A 19,501-nucleotide genomic window follows, 5' to 3' on the forward strand; every position below is an offset into this window, starting at 1 on the left:
TCAGGAAAATAACATGTACGAGGTGTGATCAAAAAGTAAGGTGAATTTTTATTTTTCTCAAAAAATATTTATTTATTCATCAATTTTTATTTTATCTCCTTCAAAGTAATCCCCCTCGGATATAATGCACTTGTGCCAACGATTTTTCCAATCCTCAAAGCATTTCAAAAAACCATTTTTTGTGATCTTGTTTAGTTCATCCTTCGATGCCGTCTTTATCTCCTCAATCGTGGCAAAACGCCGTCCTTTCATGGGCCTCTTCAGTTTTGGGAACAAGAAGAAGTCACAGGGGGCCAGATCTGGGGAATACGGTGCCTGTGGCATCGTTACTGTGTTGGTTTTAGCCAAAAATTCGCGCACAAGCAACGATGTGTGAGCAGGGGCGTTATCATGGTGCAAAAGCCAATTTTTATTTTTCCATAAATTCGGACGTTTCTGGCGGATTGCTTCGCGCAAATTGTGCATAACTTGCAGGTAATATTCCTTATTTACTGTTCTACCCTGTGGCAAGAACTCATGATGCACCACGCCCCTGCAGTCAAAGAAAACTGTAAGCAAATCCTTTACATTTGATCGAACTTGGCGTGCTTTTTTTGGTCTTGGTGATCTAGAATGCCTCCACTGGGACTATTGAGTCTTAGTCTCGACGTCATAACCGTATACCCATGTTTGGTCACCTGTTATAACCCTGTTGAGTAAATCTGGATCATCGTTGACGTCATTCAGTAGCTCTTGGGCGATGCTCATGCGACGTTTCTTGTGGTCGAAATTGAGCAATTTCGGAACAAACTTCGCTGACACACGTCTCATGTCTAAAACACTCGTCAAAATTGATTGGCACGAACCAAATGAGATGCCAATATCATCAGCAATTTCTCTAATGGTAATTCGACGATTTCCCAACACTATTTTCTTCACTTCTTCAACATTCTCATCAGTTGTTGATGTGCTGGGGCGTCCAGAACGAGGTTCGTCGTCGATGTCTTCTCGGCCTTCTTGGAAGAGTTTATACCACTTGTAAACATTTTTTTGGCTTAAAGTAGACTCACCGTAAGCCACTTTCAGCATTTCAATTGTTTTGGAACATTTGATTCCATTTTCACACAAAATTTAATGCAAACTCTTTGATCCATGTTTTTAGACAGCAGCAAATCGTGGAGCACGCAAAACACTTCTAACCTTGATGCCTCTTACAAACAAACCAAATATACTACAAAGCTGAAATTTGGAACGTATGTTCTAGACGAGTGTACCGACATAACCAAATAAAAAAGTCGAAGATCGAACGGACGTAGCCCGCTAAATTTCAAAATTCACCTTACTTTTTGATCACACCTCGTACAATACCACACGTGTCGCTGCAGACAAAGACGAGGGCGCAATCTGCGATTGAAGCTGTGACGGCTGGTGCTGTTTCGGACGACACTGCTACAACGGATATTTTCGAAGTGGAGGCCATCATCGATAATGTAAGTAGAATATCCGTTGATATTTCCAATGGTACATCTGCTCAACAAACAATTTCGCATTCGAGCTTGCTGAACGATCCGCTGTCACTGGATCAAGGTTCACGCTTGTTAGCTTCTCTGTCAGTGGATGAGATACAAGTCTTACGTCAAGCATCCGTGCAATGTGGTGTGCTACCGGTTGATGGACCACAGTCTTTTCTTTACCAACTTGATGCAGCGAAGGCAGAATTGGAAGAGTTACGTCTAGAAGTTGCGGCTTTATATTATCTTCGAGAGGAAGATGCACAAGCCAACCGAAAAAAACGTGAGCGATTAGCTCAACGACAAGCTGTAGGAGAAAGGTAACCAAGACGAGCATCGCTTGCGAATCGACACCGAATCACAGTTTCGCAGAGAGCTAGCAGAGATGCAGTTACGATTGACGCAGCTAAGTAACTGCACCACATCTGTCATTCCACCATAGATTTCTTGTAATGTTGTACCGGTTCCGTCTACCTCTATTTTTCAACCATCTCCACAAACACATAACCTTACTTTTACACATTCATCCGTTTTAGTCATCTAACCTTTCTAGCACTCAACCACTTCCAATTGCAAATTCCCCGTATTAGTTTAGGATATAACCTACAACCCGACACTCTTGATGGTACTTCATCCTTCCGCGATTTCATTCATCAGTTCGACATTATTGCTCAGTTTAATAGATGGGATGACAACAAAAGTTGTATTGTTTTAGTTTCTTGTTTACATGGACAAGCTAGAACCATGTTAGATAGTTTTGAACATGGCTGTATAAATTTTGTAGATTTACGCTCAAAATTAGGCCTTCGTTTTGGTGATAGTTTTCAGGCATTGAATAGTTTTTCATTATTTCAAAATAGACGTCAACAAACGAATGAGGATTTCGCTGTACTGGCTATGGATTTGGAGAGATTATCCAGATCAGTATTTGCTCTTTCTCCACTGGAAGAGCAGAATAAGATTGCTTGTTCGCAATTTATCCTTGCTATGTTTGATGATTTTATTCGTGAACAGTTATAGTTAGAACAAGTAGTCTCTTAAAAAAATGCTGTCGCTCGTGCTTTTGAAAGAAAAGCTATTAGGGAACAGAATCGTAGATTGACTCCACAGGTTCCACCTCCATTGCTTGGTTTTGCTCCTGTTATCCCAACTACGACTGTCCAAAATTTTCATCAACCACAAAAATCTCTTCCCGGTAACCAGCATTCCCCCACTAGGAAGTTTACTGATACTGGGTGTTGTTGGGAGTGTGGTTTCACTAATCATATCCGCGTTAATTGCTTTAAGTTTACTAAGAACGGAAATTAGAATGTGTCAAACTTTTTGGGGCAAGTTTGACAGATCGCGACAAAGCCTCATTGTAACCATGTAGTCTTAATTCTTTTCATTTCGGAAGAATTTCGAAAAATTTGAAAGTTTTTCATTTTTCTGGTAAAGTTAATGAAACTTTATGCACATATAGAATCGATTCCAGCTCTCGTATTTCAATTTTAAATTTAAATTGTTTGATCCCAGTAAAGAAAGAATTCCTTGTGGTTCTTCTAACCTTAAATATCCTACAGGTGAAAATTTTCCTGTGTATTTTAAGACGCCTGTTAGTGTGAAATTAGGAAAGCATTATTTGGATTTAATTACACAGGCCAACAAGGTTTCAGAACCAGAGACCAGACATAGTACACCCGAAGGATTTGGTGCGTTAAATCCAAATCCGAGTCAGAATTGCGCCAGCACGTCAGGATTTTGAGATATCCTAACCTAAATGTGCGAAAATCACGTTTTTTGGCTATATTCGGTACCTTATAACATTGTGAATAAATTTTTTCATGCAAAACTGACAACGGCATCTGAAAGAGCAACTCTTGGCCGACAAAATGCATTACCGATTTTTTTATGTCTTTTTCCGGCAGAGATACCGTCAATTGAAATGTGCCATTTATCAATTGATTTATACTGGAGTATGAAAAATCTTGATTTTTTTTGCAATCTTCAGTAGCAGGAAAAACTTACACTAGCACATAAAGGGTAGACCTTTGTACTAATTTATTGCGAATCTAGCTGAATTTATTAGATGCACTCTAAAATGGCAGCTATAAATTTAGGGCAGGCTAAGGCAGATGGCCTAAATGCACTGAAAATCCTACAACTCTAGAACCAGCGACAGATTAACTTAAGTGCGCTATAACCTGCAAGCTCAAAACCATGATAGTATTGCCTAAGTGCGCTATAACTTACACTCAGCTTAAAACCACGACAAGTTAACCTAAGCGCTCTATGACCCGCGAGAGGTTAAGCTAAGTGCGTTATAATACGCAGCTCGTTGACTCAAGTGCGCTATAACCTGCAAGCTCAAAATCACGGCAAGTTAACCTAAATTCGCTATAACCTGCTACAGGTTAATTTAAGCGCGCTATAATCCGCAACAGGTATATTGAGTACGATATAACTTGCAAACTAGAATCCACAACAGTATAACCTATATGCGCAGTAACCTTCGAGCTCTAGACCACTACAGGTAAACTTACGTTCGCTATGATCTGCGAGCGCTAAACTCACAACAGGTTAAACTAAATGCAGTGAACAGTGAGGGTCAAGCACAGGACAAATTAATTTAAGTGGACTGTAATTCATAGCATTTCAACCTAAGCTCCAATGTAGTTAGAGAGGTTACACTAAGAAGCTGACAATCTTTAGAATGTATATTCTTAAACCTATAATCGCCAATTCTGTGATGTTATGCTTTCATTTTGTGAAAACGTTGGCGCTTCATTTCAAACGATCGTTGAAGAGATTTACGTTTGTGACTAGTAGGCTTATTATCATCCCTTTTCAATGACCAGCAGTAGTCGGCCATCATTTTTTCGTCCCACCTTCCTTGGTAGTGTTGTTCCTTTTGTTTAAAGTCTTGGTGAAATTGTTCATCCATCTCCTCACTATATGCTCCAAAATTTTCTGGGAAATAGTCCAAATGAGAATGAAGGAAGTGTATTTTAAGGCTCATTAGACAACCCATTTTTCGGAAATTCTGTAACATGTTGGACACAATAGTTTCAAACTGCGGGTCTCTATTATTGCCTAAAAATTTTTCTGTAACATTTTTGAAGCTGAACCAAGCATTCTTTTTAACGAGAGTCATGGTTTCGATAAATGTATCATCTTTCATGAGTTTTCGTATATCAGGCCCAACGAAAATGCCTTCCGTAATTTTTGCATCACTCAATTTCGGAAATGTGGCTTTCAAATGATTGAAATATTTACCTTCTTTATTCAAGGCTTTCACAAACTGTTTCATTAAACCTAATTTGATGTGAAGTGGTGGCAGTAATACTCTCCCTCTATCAACAAGACCTACGTAGGCGACCTTATGAGAACCTATTTTCCATTCTGATCTTGTGGGCCATTTTTTTGTTACCCAATGCTTATCTCTTGCACGGCTGTCCTAAAGGCAGAGGAAACACGGAAATTTGGTATTTCCCGACTGCAAGCCAACTATAAGATTTATCATCTTAAAGTCACCACAAACAAGCCAATTGTGAGTCTTGTAATTTATTTTTTCCAATATTTATTTATTTTATAGTAACACAGTTTTGAGACTTTGTGTGGAAGAATCAATGAAGAGACGCCAGTTTTCTGGCTTGTACAAATCTTGGATATACAAGTTAACCAATTCTTCGATGTTATTACAGTACACCATCACATCCTCCATTGTAAAGTACTTTATAAACGCCTCTTCTCGGTTACTGTAAATTGACACTTTTGTTCCAGGTAATAATAGCTTCCTTTCTTGGAGTCTTGAAGCATAGAGTTCAGCTTTATCCTTTGGAAGATTGAGGTCTCGAATATAATCATCTAACGAACTTTGGTCAAAAAGCTTAGGACTCTCGTCATCAGAACTATCTTCAAAAGAGACATCTTCAGTTGTATCAATATCCATCGGTTCAACTTTTGCCGAACCAACTTCTTTTCCGGGTTTAATTACTTTTCCTACTTTGGCTGGTGTTACACTCGCTACTGCAGGGTAGATGATTTTATTTGAATTTTGTTTATTGAAACTCGTTGTATTACATAAGCAGAAGTAACAATCAGTTTCATGGTCCTTGGTCTCACGCCAGATGGTCGGTTCAATAATAGTCATATTGCTGCTATTATCATCCCACTTCAACATAGCAAGTCTGCAAGAATTACAAATTGAAGATGGTACCCATGTCTTATCTAAATTGTCGATCGGAACCTTATAACATTTCATGTATAGAGTTTTGATTAAATCATTAATCGATTGTCGATAAGAAGTTGTTTCAAACTTTCCACAAACATAACAAAATGTATCAACTTTTCTTGCACAAGGGTTTCTAGAACTTATTTTTCTTATAATAAATAATAAAGAGGATAAAAAATGTTCTTATGATAAAATTCTTATAATAAATAAAGTAGAAGAAAATAAGATAATAGCATTTACAGGAAATTCAACCGTTAGCCCGCCACTCAAACGTGATCTCTAACACGGAAGGATTAGCATGTCACAAAATCAGTTATCTCAGCTTTCACCTATCTCAGCTTCAGCATACAATCATACATTTCAAGTTACGTAATATTCTACATCATCTATCTACAGAATTTCAAAAACGAATGAAAGATTTCACGGTTTTTGATTCCGCTGATCGTATCGGATATCAGATATATACAAAACTTATTTTATTCAAGCAATTTGTTGAAACAAATTTTTGCACAACTTAATATTTTTGCAAGTTGTACCTCATTTCCATGGTTTTAGGGGTCACTGATTACGAGTTTGATGTCATATTTGTTAATTTAGTTTATTTAAGCGAATGATTTAAACTTTTAATTCTAATATTTGTCTGTCTCTCACAGGCCGACAAACTTCAGAACCAAAAACTATACTTAACGCACCCGAAGAATTTCGATGCGCTGAATCTAAATCACAGCTTAGAATTGCGCCAGCACGTCAGTATTCCGAGATATTCTAGAAGGTTATAATCTGCGTGGCCATAACCCTAAATCCGTTAACCCAAAAACCCCCGACCCCTTAACCTTTAACTGCCCCCTTAACCTTAAATCCGTTAACCCTGTATCCCTGAAACCTGTGATGTTATAACCCTCGATGCCGTTAAGCAAATTCCTTAATGCCTGAGCCCAGTAATTTGCGCCACAAGGAATCTAGGGCTATTGTATCGCAGGTTACAGAATTCCGAGGTGAAGAAATTCGGGATTAAGTTGGCAGGTTTTATTGCCGCGCTTGTTATAACCTTATTGGGTTAAAATATTTGGGGTTAAGGGGACGGAGATTATTGCACTGAAGGTCACAGGGCTCGGGGGTTAAGGAATTTAGGGTTAAGTGGGCAAGGTTTATTGCCCCGCAGGTTACAATGCTCCAAGATCAAGTATTTGAGTTATAATAGTCGAAATTCATTGCGTTGCCGTATAAACCAATTGATAAGTAGTACATTTCAATTGACGATAAAAGAATACATAAACTAAAGATTGTTAGTGCTTTTGTACGATAAGAATTGCTTTTTAAATGCCGTTGTCAATTTTGCACGAAAAAAATTATTCGCAATGTTATGAGGTACCGTATATAGCCAAAAAAACTTGGTTTTTGCACTTTTAGGTTAGGATATCTCAAAATTCTGACGTACTAGCGCAATTCTGAGCTCGGATTTGGATTCAGCGCATCAAAATGCTTCGAATATATTATGTCTGGTCTGTGGTTCTGAATCTTTGTCAAATTTTGTTGGCCTTTGTTATCTATGTCGTTGACATAGGAGATGATTGCATTTTAGGGTCAGATTTCTTAATGCTGCAGACATTACTTTCTGTATAGAAACAAGCCTTTTTGGTAACTTCCCAGATTCTGAGCAACGAACTTGTGGTTGTATTTCTTCCTCTGAAATTCCTGAATATTTACAAGACTTGTATGAGGGCAGTTGTATTGAATTAAATATTTCTCAGAAAGAGAAGTTCGAAGAATTCCTTGTTCAAAATAAGTCATCTTTCACGGATGGGTCAGTAAATGATGGTGCTTGTAATGAGATTGAACATAAGATAGAACACTCTGACCCCCGTCCCATTAAAGATACTAAAGTTTCAACCAATAATTACGCTGTAAAAAAAATGTATCTACAAATAATATAACTATGAATTTTAGAAATTTATTAAATAAAATAAAAGAATTTTTTAAAATTTTAACATAACATTAACATTATATTAAAACAAGATTAAAATAACAAAAAACACTATATTATATTATATCTACCTTGATATAAAATTAAAAAATTATTTAATCAAAAGTTAAATTAAATATAAATTAAATTAATATGATAATAAAATATCATGATTTTATAAACTTCATATAAAAAAGTTTATACAGTTATGGTAATAGTGCTGTTTTCTTTCATTTCACGTAACGTAAAATGTAACGTAATATATACAGTATTTTGATATACACCTAAAAAATTATTATATATATTAATTATTATAGTTTGATAAAAATTCAAGAGAGCTCATTATTGAATAACTTTTAAAGAACAGCAATAATTAGAATCAAATTTTTTTCATGCAGAGATGTTATCATCAACTTTTGATTTGACTTATAGAAAATTAGAAGGTTTATAGGGAAACAGGAAAAACAAAAAAATTTCAGTTGGCTCAAGAAGAACCATTTTACTGTATAAGTAATGTCTGTTGGATGGAGGTTCGGCTAAATTAGTGTCTAAGCTACTGCGGCTGTCGACCGAGACCCATGATCGCAAGAAACAATAGGCAACTAACTTCGAGTCACAAACGCAAAAAAACTATTTTGTACTCCTTTTTACATTAATAAAACAAGTTTTATCTATACAAACAGGCAGCATATTGACGTAGAATAGTTGACAATAGATGAATTCATGAATAAATCTGATTATATTAAGTTGAATCGCACATTCATGGTTTTGCATAATTGTTGATAGTACACCAATGGAGTACCACGAGTATGAATCGAGAACCATGGATTCGTCAATTTTCGTGAAACAACATAAAATATCCTGAAATCCCATTGAGTACCATAAGAAATAATGATGAACCATAAATTCATCGAGATTCCATAAAGTACCATGAGGAACGAGAAAGAACCATGAATCCGTCGAGACCCATGAAACACAATAAAACACGATGAAACGTCATAAAAATCTTAAAATATCATGGAAACTCATGGAGTATCATGAGGAAGCATGAAGAACTAGGAAATCGATATCTGTAGAATGCCATAAAATACCCAACCCATGGCGTACAATAAGGAACAATCGAGTACCATGAAATTCATCGAGATCCGTGGAACATCTTAAAATACTTAAAACTAAAAAAAGCCATAAAATACTATACAATCTCATGAGCTATCATAGAACATTAGAAATTCATCGATAACCATGATACACTATAAAATACCAGAAAATACCATGGAAACCCATGAAGTACGATGAGGAAACATGGAAAAGCATGAATTCATCGATATCTGTAAAACACCATAAAATTATATGTAAACACCACGGAGTCCCATAAGAAACAATGCAGGACCATGAATCCATCAAAATGCGTCGAACACCATAAACACCATAAAACACTATGGAAACCCATGAAGCCATAAGTACTATGTATATCAGCCGTGCGTCCGTCCCCTTGATCATAATTTGATTTTTGCATAACGGTTTCCACATATTATATATTTTTGCATCACAGGTATATTAAAAAACAGTTAATTTAGTTTTAGAGAAAAATACTGACGTAAATGACGTACGAAATAACGTAATATACACGGAATTATTATAGAACTAGAGAGAATTATTATATTATCAACTGTAAGTGGTGTTGTGTCATTATGCGTTGTTATTTCTAGATCACATCAATTATTTTTGTATGTGAGTAGTACACGTAAAATACGTAAAAGATGTAGAGACGTATAAAAATAAAACAAAGCGTTAGATGAATTTTAAAATGGCGGAAAAGCAGCATTAATCAAAACTTCAAACTCAAATAACTTTCTCAAATCAAATGCTATTGAAGTAATTCTTTTTTTCGGATAATACAAGAGAATTTAGACTTTTTAAACTATATATCACATTAGAAAATCAATACGTAGGAGTATGAAAAAATAAGTATATTCTATTTGAGAAATCTGACTTTTCTCCATTTTACTGTATAGAGTGTTACGGCCGGCCAGCAATCGTCGTGGTCACTTCGTGTCTACTGGCCTACGGTTCTCGACCGCAACGCTTAATATTGAAAGTCGAATAAATTTTGTTTCCAGAAACACATTCTAATATTATTTTTATATCTTTTATGTAAAACAAACATTTTTTCATACAGAAGTATTTTTATAGAACATGTAGTTTTTAATATTTCAACTATTGAAAAAAAATACTTTTGTTTAGAAAAATACGACGAAGGGCTAATAAGTCTTTACAAAATCCAAGAGATTTTGTAAAGCGTAGACGCTTAAATTGTGGGTAAAGGCTCCTAGGCAGGCCTTCCTATGTATGTATATGTATATGTGTTCCAGGGAATGAATGGATATCCGTGTGAGAATAACTATATTTATTGACCGAAATACACGTCCTGACACCATGACGGTCAGTGAGGCAGTGCCCCAACGTTCTCTCGCTCGCCACTGCGATGGAACATCGCATACCTTACAAAATTATTATATGTTTGGCAAACAATACTACTAACTAGATATCGTACAAAGTTTCAGCTCGATTCATTAAGTTGTTTTTTTGTGAGCGTCGGTTGAACAAAACGTTACTGATTTATTTGAAAAATGAAAAAGATGAACCTCGTTCAGGACGCCCCGTAGAAGTGAGTACGCCCGAAATGGTTAACAAAATCCACGATATGGTGTTGAGTGATAGAAGATTAAAATTGCGAGAATTAGTTGAGGCCACAGGGGTATCAAACGGTACAATCATTTCAATTTTGCAAGAAAAATTAGCGATGAAAAAAATATCGGCAAGATGGGTGCCGCGTTTGCTCACTGTTGAAAACAAACGAACCCGCGTGGTCACCTCTAAGGCTCTTTTAGCACGCATACGTTGTAATCCGGAAGACTTTTGGCGTCGACTCGTAACTGTAGACGAAACATGGGTACACTATTACACTCCTGAAACCAAAGAAAAGTTCAAACAATGGATTACTGCAGGAGAATCAGCCCCAAAGAAGGCAAAGACAGTAAAGTCAGCTGGCAAGATTATGGCCACGGTTTTCCGGGATGCGTATGGAATCATCCACATCGACTACTTGGAAAAGGGCCAGATAATCACTGGACAATATTATGCGTTAGCTGAAAGAAAAAATCAGAGAAAAATGTCCTCACTTGAACAAAAAAAATGCCTCTTTCTTCAAGACAATGCTCGAGTTCACACGTGTGCAGTTTCGATGGCAAACATTAACGATTTAAAGTTCGAATTAATTGACCAACCACCATATTCGCCTGATTTGGCGCCCAGTGACTTTTTCTTATTTCCTAACCTCAAAAAATGGCTTGCCGGATAACGATTCAAGTCAAATGAAGAAATCATCGCAGAAACAAATGCCTATTTTGAGGGTTTTCAGAAATCATATTTTTCTGATGGCTTAAAAAAACTGGAAGGCCGTTTAATAAAATGTATCAACCTTAAAAGATATTATGTTGAAAAATAAAAAAATTACATACTCAAACTTTTTTTTCCTTCTTTTTGTAAAGACTTATTGATGCCCCCTCGTACATCGTTTTAAAAAGGATGTATTCAACTTTCAATTTTGATAAATTTTTTTAAAATCTCTTATTCAGAATTGAAATGGTAACTAATTGAGTGCGACCAAAGAAAAATGAATATTTTGTCTTTTGCTTTTTATATCTGGGATAATTTATTATTTTTCTTTTAATAAGATACAGCTTATTTCAAAGCTTTTCAAAGCTTATTTCAAACCTCGTTGAGGTCATTGAACTGCGATCATTTTTCGGCTAGAGGTAAAACTTCAAACATCTTCTAATATTCAGTTTATGTAGGAAAATACATGTATAGAAAAGTATATGCCAAAATACGAGGTGTGTTCAAAAAGTAAGGTGACTTCAAATTTCACGGGCAACGTACTTTCGATTATCGATTTTTTTATTTTGTTATGTTGGTACACTCTTCCCAAACATCTGTACCAAGTTTCAAGTGTATAGCATTTTTTGTTTGGTTGTGAGAGGCGTAAAGGTTATAAGTGTTTTGCGTGCTCGACGATTTCTTGCTATCGAAAAATATGGATCAAAGGATTTGCATCAAATTTTGTGTAAAAAATAAAATAAAGTGCTCCAAAATACTTGAGACATACGGTGAAACTGTTCTGAGTAAAAAAAATGTTTACAAGTTGTACAAACTCTTCTAAGATGGCCGGGAAGATGCCAATGATGAGCCTCGCTCTGGTCGCCCAAGCACGTCAACAACTGATGAAAACGTTCAAGCAGTGAAGAAAATTATTCTGGAAAATCGTCGAATCACTATCAGAGAAGTTGCTGAGGATGTTGGTATATCGCTTGGCTCGTGCCATGAAATTTTGTCTAACGTTTTGGGCATGAGACGTGTGTCAGCGAAGTTTGTTCCGAAATTGCTAAATTTTGACCAAAAGAACCGTCGCATAAGCATCGCTCAAGAACTGTTGAATGACGTCAACGACGACCCAGATTTACTCAAAAGGGTCATAACTGGTGACGAATCATAGGTATATGGTTATGATATCGAAACCAAAGTCCAATCGTCCCAATGGAAGAGCCCAGATGAGCCAAGACCGAAAAAAGCACGCCAAGTTCGATCAAATGTCAAAGTTTTGCTCACTGTTTTCTTCGATTACCATGGTGTGGTGCATCAGGAGATCTTACCATATAGACGTACGGTCAATAAACAGTATTATCTTGAAGTTATGCGCCATTTGCGAGAAGCAATACGAAGAAAACGCCCAGAATTGTGGAAAAACAATTCATGGCTTCTGCATCACGATAATGCCCCTGCTCACTTATCTTTGCTTGTGAGAAATTTTTTGGCCAAAAACAACATCACAATCATGCCTCAGCCACCATATTCACCGGATTCAGCTCCATGTGACTTTTTCTTGTTCCCAAAACTAAAGAGACCTATGAAAGGACGGATATTTGCAACGATTGAAGAGATAAAGATTACATCGCTGGAAGAGCTCAAGGCTATACCGAAAAGTGCTTATGGAAGTGCTTTGAGGATTGGAAAAACCGTTGGCATAAGTCTATTGTATCTGAGGGGGATTACTTTGAAGGGGACAACATAAATATGGATAAATAAATAAATATTTTTTCTTAAAAATACAAAGTCACCTTACTTTTTGAACACACCTCGTATGATTTGTTCTATTTTCTCCGGTCACTAACGTTTTTCATTCCACGGATACGTATGTGACGGGAGCAGGCGACGACTTTTGTCATACGCCGTTCCCTCCCCTCCTCTGCTCTCGACTGACCGAGCAACCGACATTGGGCGCATTCTAATTGTAAGAGTGTGCCTAATGCAGTTTGTTTTCTTTCAACGGCCAATAATGATCAATGAACCGAGAGAGTGAGTTAGCGAGGATGACAATGAGCGAGAAAAGGAGAAAGCGAAGAAAGAAACAGAGATAAGAGATCAAGTGTCGATATTGGGCAATGGTTCGCGGCAGGCGCGCGACCAACTAGCAGCGTCGCGTGCCGCCGCGAAATTAGGTCAAGCATCAAGAGAGAAAAGAGCTGAGCGATAGTTGAGGATAGGTATTCGGATAGTCACGAACAGGCAGTCAGGGAGTCAGGAGGAAGTTGTGAGAGAGTTAAGTATGAGGTGTCAGTTAAGCAAGAAGCAAGCGAGCGAGTAGCTAATCAATCAGCAGAGGACGTCAGCGGCAGAGTCGAGTACGAGGAGCGAGTACAACAGAGGTCATGAGAAGGAGCAAGAAGTCCAAAAGGAAGCTGCTCAGCGGGAAGACAATGACACGCCTTTGAGGGGATGTGGTCTATCTTTTCCCGCTCATCAAGGTATCGCAGCAGGACAAAGGTCAAGTGCTCTTTCAGAGTTTTCTCTCTCTGTCTCACAGATGTGGCGATCGTTCTCGCCCTTTACGGAAGCCGCGATAGTTCGGTGTTCACCGGCCAACTATTGCGAAGGTTCTCTGTGCCGGTATTCACGTTACTGCGGTGGCGATATTACGCCAGGTTATGAGTTGACTGATTATTGGGCTTCTATGTAAAGTAGGTTAAGTTATTGTGTAGAATATAGGATAAGATTTGGAATTGACGAGTCTATAGCTCTTTATTTTTTCTTTCTCTTACTCTAATCTTCTCTTAATTACTCAGAGCATGGTTGCCTCTCTTCCCCGCCCTAAATAATTAGTGACAAGCCATATTATCTCGTTACATGTATATCGCAAATTTCAATACGTGTAACGTCTTCCACGGTCTGTCTATACATGCTCGCGAGTGGCGAGCTACTTATAGCACGGTGTTGGTCGAATCGCGTTAATATATTATAACGTGTAAGCAGTAGTGAATTCTATTGTAAGTAGTGGTAAGCTTTGGTAGTATATCCATCTATATAATACTGACATTAAAATGTAGTCAGCAGTTTTTAACCACTACGTCTACTTATCTACAGCTCTCGATAAGAGTCCTCGATTTTGTGCATACTAATTTTTGTAAACTATTACGTCGTAGATTTCTGTTGTTAAATATATATTGTGTTACAGTTTCATTCTAATAAGATTGAAGGAAAGAGTTAGTCTTGAATTCATAAATTTGTTTTAAAACTACCATCTTTTAACTATTACCGAAAATGATTACTACTAATTGAGGAATACGGTGTTCACTACTTTTTTTTACTTTTAGGTAATGAGCATGGCTGAGTATGACATAACGAATATAGAACATGAAGCTCTACTTCTTGTTATTACTTCTACATTTGGAAATGGTGATCCACCTGAAAACGGAGAGGTAAATGTATTTAAAAAATTTTTTCATTTGCTTAAAAAAATATTGATAAAAGTTTGTACGTTTAATGTTGATTTTATTTCTATTGTGGAGCTCTCATTTACGACTCATGTTACATTGAAATCACTGGAAAAGCGGTTTTTCCCATTACACTCCTCCGCAAACATCATATTCCTTTGAACTAGAATCGGAGCTTGATCCCTTTTTTGTCTCTACACTCTGACGCCATTGATACACCTAACTACATTCTGCAAAAAAAAAGCAACAAAAAAAGCAACGTAACAATAATGATAAAATGTCACTTTCGTTTTGTGGGACAAGCAATTTTTTTCTTTCAATCTGGATGCTAACAACTATGCATTTTCTTTCGAAAGTCCTAAGTCTCGGATCAAATCACTTAATTCATGCTGACTGAAAGTAATTTTGATAGCTGTTCATCCTGTAAAGTTTCCTTGCTTTCAAATTCATCGGTGTCTTCAGATTGCTTACTATTTGCTAGTGAGTCAAAATGTTGGATAGCCAAGATAGGGAAATTGACAGATCGAACATCAGGATATTGTATAGAGTTTTTGTTTTTTTTGTTGTAGCCCACTGTTTTACACAAACAAAAATAATAATCTGTGCTCTAATCAAGAGGTTCTCTCTAAAGCATTGGACTAAGCATCCATTTTTCATAAGTTGCATCTTTAGTTAGAAAGATACATGTGACATTTGTAACATATGATTTTCGGAGCCCATATGTAGTCAAGAGTGACGAATGGTATATTAAAACATTTTTCATAATTTTCTTCTACATTAGAAGAAAAACGGAAGAACTTTTAATTTATTCAATTTTATCTACATTACAAAACGTATGTTTATATTATAATACAATACTAATATTGAAAGAATTCATTTATTTATAATAATATATATATTCAACAGATGTACTGAGGTGGCAATTAATAAAATTGCGAAACGTTTATAATAAAATAAGTGTGTAGTTTATTTATAGGGATGACTCCTAAGATCAAGATTACTAATATAAATCTTCTACATTAGTTGTGAAACTCCTTCTTTGTTCGGAAATCACATATTTTCCGCAAACTATGCAGAAAGTATCCTTTCCTTTACATACTCGTATGGACGTTGTTGCAGAGTACTTAATACGCCTGGAAAAAAATGATCGAAAAATAAGAAAGAAAAATATTTGATAAATGTTAAGTTGAGAATATTGTGATTTCTAAAATATTTACCAAAATCAGTCTCAGATATATTCAAGTATAGTGAATGTTCAGAACTTGTTTTATAACATCGGGTTTTTAGGGATGAAAATGTTTGAGATTTAAAAAAATCTGAAATTAAACCTACGGAGATGGAAACTTGAGAGTTTAGTTCTTGGTCGACGTATGATGGTTATGAGTGAAGAAATTTGAGACTTAAAAGTTATAAAATTATATTTTCGGATATGTGAATACTGTATCTGAAGGACGGATGAAGATATAACTAGGACTTACGTAAAAGAACGACGATAGGTCACGTTTGGAAATATATTCAAGCCCTTTAATTAAGTAATGGTGCTATTTTTTTAGTACGTGATTGAAATTCATCATTCCGAGTAAATAAGGGCAGTGACCTTCACATGAACTTGAACCTGAGTTGATGAGGTCAAACGAAGATCAGTATCGGTAGTAGTTTGTTGAAATACATGAAATATATAAATATGGTAAAGCATGGATAGTTTCGTCTTTTTTGCCTATACTGTGCATAGGCAAAAAAGACGAAACATTTGACCTTTGTAACGGTCCTATTTATGAGCTGTTTATTAAATGACTGCAACTAGTCTAACGTACTTATCTGTTTAGTCAAAACAATACATTAAGCGGCGCTACCTCACTGTTTACGCGACTGTATACAAATAAGAGTCGAGTCAAAACAAATAGCGTGACGTCACAAATAATAGTGTTATGTCTAGGCGAAATGATGTTACAGCCAGACGTAATAATATATTCAAGTAATGTCGCGTTGGTAAAGGTTGGATCTTAGTCAGGATTTAAGCAAAGGTTGGTTAAAGGGATAGCGCCTTTATTATATGTAGGGCGTTTTAAGTAGATAAAATAGTTCCTTACCTTATTAGGATTGGGTTTCAAAAGAGGTTTTTTATGGACAGTCTCAGGTGTTTGCGCTTGAGTTTAGATTTTATTGTTTAAAGATAATTATAATACTTAATAATCCCGGTTCTAAGTAGCCGGATAGTTAGACTTAAAAAACAACTTTGCGAAACTACTGAGTCGTAAATTGTGTATTGCGTACTGTATTCTATATACTGAGTAACTGCTATTGCGAACTCCAATCCAGCCTTTATACCGTGGGCTGATGTGCCCCTTCCTGTGATTTTGCCAATTTAATATGCGGTGAGTAATATTCGCGGAAGTATTGTGGGAACGTGCTTAGACTAATCTATCTCGCTAGATAGATTTACAAATCTTCCCGGGAGGGTTGGTACAATAGAAAACTAAATTATCGATACCTGGTTTGAAATCATAACTTATAATTCGTCACGTACTTTTTCTTTCGTATCGACGTGACATGCCCACCCCTCGGAGTCCTTTGCTGATAGAGCATGGGACTAGCGTTCTCCGAACGCTACTGCAATTATTTGATACATAGTTTTTTTTTTTTTTTTTTTTTTTATATAATTATTATTTTTGTATGTGTGTGTTTTTTTTTGTTTTTATATATATATTTTGTAACTATCATTATTGTTTATTATTATAAGAAATGGAAGGACTGGGGATAGGATCATAGTAACTCCAAATGATGAAACTGCAAGCTCCTCTGGAATCTACGTAAAAATTCCTTGCCAATACATCTGGCACAAGGGGCATTGCTGAGCATAAAATGCTCGGGGCGGACACATTCGGCCTCCATGGCTAGTTGTTGGTCCTTGGGAGCGGCTGCAACGCGTGCTCGGCAAAAGAAACATCCTTGCCAATGTGCGGTGTCTTGTCCGCACACACGGCATGGATGGAAAGGGGCTCGTCCGAATCCCTCTCCTCCATAGGTTTCTTCGAAGAGGAACTTTAAGTGAAGATGCCCGTGATGAGTCTCCTGGAAAATATACCGGGTCAGCTCGTGGTAGTTCCAGCTTCCATCGTCGTCTAATAGCGGCGGTTCGGGATGCTGCATGCTCGTCTGGGCCTCCCGGTTTTCCCATCTTGCGAATAGTCGTGTCCTGGTTGATGCCGATGTCCGACTGTTGCATATTTGTTCCGTTGTCCAAGATCGGTTTGCCTTCTTGCATGGTGGGCCGAGTGTGGTAGCTGCTGTGCGTTTCATCGTGCTAATTTTATGGAGTGTCTGATATGACAGAGGGTATATTGGTGTTTTTGTACCTTCTTTATTTTAGGGAGTGGGGAGAATTGGAGGAGTGTCTATTGTTTCGGATTTTTGGAGTGGGACCGCTTGCACGGCCACGGGTGGGGAGTGAGGAGTGTCGTAGTTGTTTGGTAGTCTAAAATATTTTCCGTCAAGTAATGTCTGTGCAGATTTGCAGATCATTCTTTTTTGAGGAGTTAAGGGTGGATTAAGTTCTTGCATTGGTATATTTTCGAAACCGCGGTCTCTGTCACTGCACACTCTGTATGCGCAAAGTATGCAACTTATTGCGATTACGGATACGACAACGATTACAATGGTTACACCTAAAGTTAAATATACGTGCAATAATTTCGCTCGGTCCGAGTGCTCGTGACTGTTCTGACTACTGTTTGTGTTTGGGCTTTTCATTACTATTTTGTCTGTAGTTACCAAAGAGATTTTTGGAATTACAAAATTTTCCGCATTTAGTTTTTTCTTAGCCCCTAAATAAATATGGTGGCTCGTTCTAAGTTCGCATGGCTGGGGAATCTGTATCAATCCGGTACCATTCAAAGGAAAAGGTTGTACTATGCCGTTACAATTAATATCAAAGGAAGTATTGAGATTCACTGAGTATAGCAAAACATTACTTTGTAACGTTGGTATAAGATAATAGTTAGTTTCGGAGCTAGTTTCAAGTTGGCAAAATACGAGATTTGACTCTTCCGGTGATGTTAACAGGCTAAACTCGCAGGAATTATTGTTTGGCTTGCGTATAGTCGGGCACGGGCACATATAGAAGGAAAAAATACGTTTACACTCGTTATCAATTAAATTCTTGCTTACAAAGGTATGGGTAGCTTCTCCCTCTGTCACAGTCAGGTAATCACTTTGTGGTTTAATGAATTTAGCGATTTGGTTAGTTTTGTTTGGATACTGGAATACTGGCAGTGAATACAATTTGTAAGTTTGTGTATTGCTGCTTGCGACAAGGGGAAAAACTACTTCGACAATGATGTTCTTACGAAAGTAGACTACGTTAACTTCTGCAATTTGTTGTAGTGTTATGATATTGATTTTTGACATATGTACTGGCAACTTTGAATTAGTGCTTGCTTTGATAGTTTTTATCGCGTTTAGCAAAAATTGCGGATTGAAAAAAAATTGTTTGTTTTGCAGGAGTTGACGTACTTCGGTTGATATGTAAGTAAACTTATGTAAAATGTCGTTAATTTCGGCTAAAATAAGGCTAATGTGTGTAGAGTTATATACTGGGCTCATTGCGCTAGTAATGAAATCTGCGCGAGATTTTCTAAAAAGCAGAAGATTTGTCTCTGATTGTAAATTATTTTCGGTAATATAAGTTAAGTCATACTCGCCCATTTGTTCGGTCGAATTACTCTCGCGCATATTCAAGACATCTTTAAGGGCCTTATCGGCATGTTCGAGTAAGAGGCTGTCCAGCGATGCTAGGGCATCCCGCCCCCCGTTGGGTGTGTCAGAAGTGTACGCGTTGAGAGAGGTGCTGACTGCTTCGTTGATGTGTTGGAGTTTTTTTGTTTCTTCGTAGGCTGTGTATATAGCATTTTTGATGAAATCGTTTATCTCGATTGTGTTGCAAGCTGCAGATATTTTTTCCAGCGTTTGGGTGAAATTGTGATGAAAGTTAAGCACTAAGTTGATG

General features: G+C 37.0%; 1 protein-coding gene across 1 annotated transcript in view; it reads left to right on the top strand.

The window, feature by feature from the left end:
- The window catches only part of LOC131673221 (nitric oxide synthase-like), a 1,857,253-nt gene that overhangs the window by 1,753,197 nt on the left and 84,555 nt on the right, over window positions 1-19,501 (top strand). Inside the window, exon 12 of the mRNA XM_058951052.1 lies at window positions 14,377-14,481. Coding sequence (XP_058807035.1) covers window positions 14,377-14,481 — 105 coding nt within the window. The remainder of the gene's footprint in view (window positions 1-14,376; window positions 14,482-19,501) is intronic.

The sequence above is a fragment of the Phymastichus coffea genome, unplaced genomic scaffold, assembly GCF_024137745.1.
Source record: "Phymastichus coffea isolate CEN01 unplaced genomic scaffold, Cenicafe_Pcof_1.1 PCOF00013, whole genome shotgun sequence".
Taxonomy (NCBI): domain Eukaryota; kingdom Metazoa; phylum Arthropoda; class Insecta; order Hymenoptera; family Eulophidae; genus Phymastichus; species Phymastichus coffea.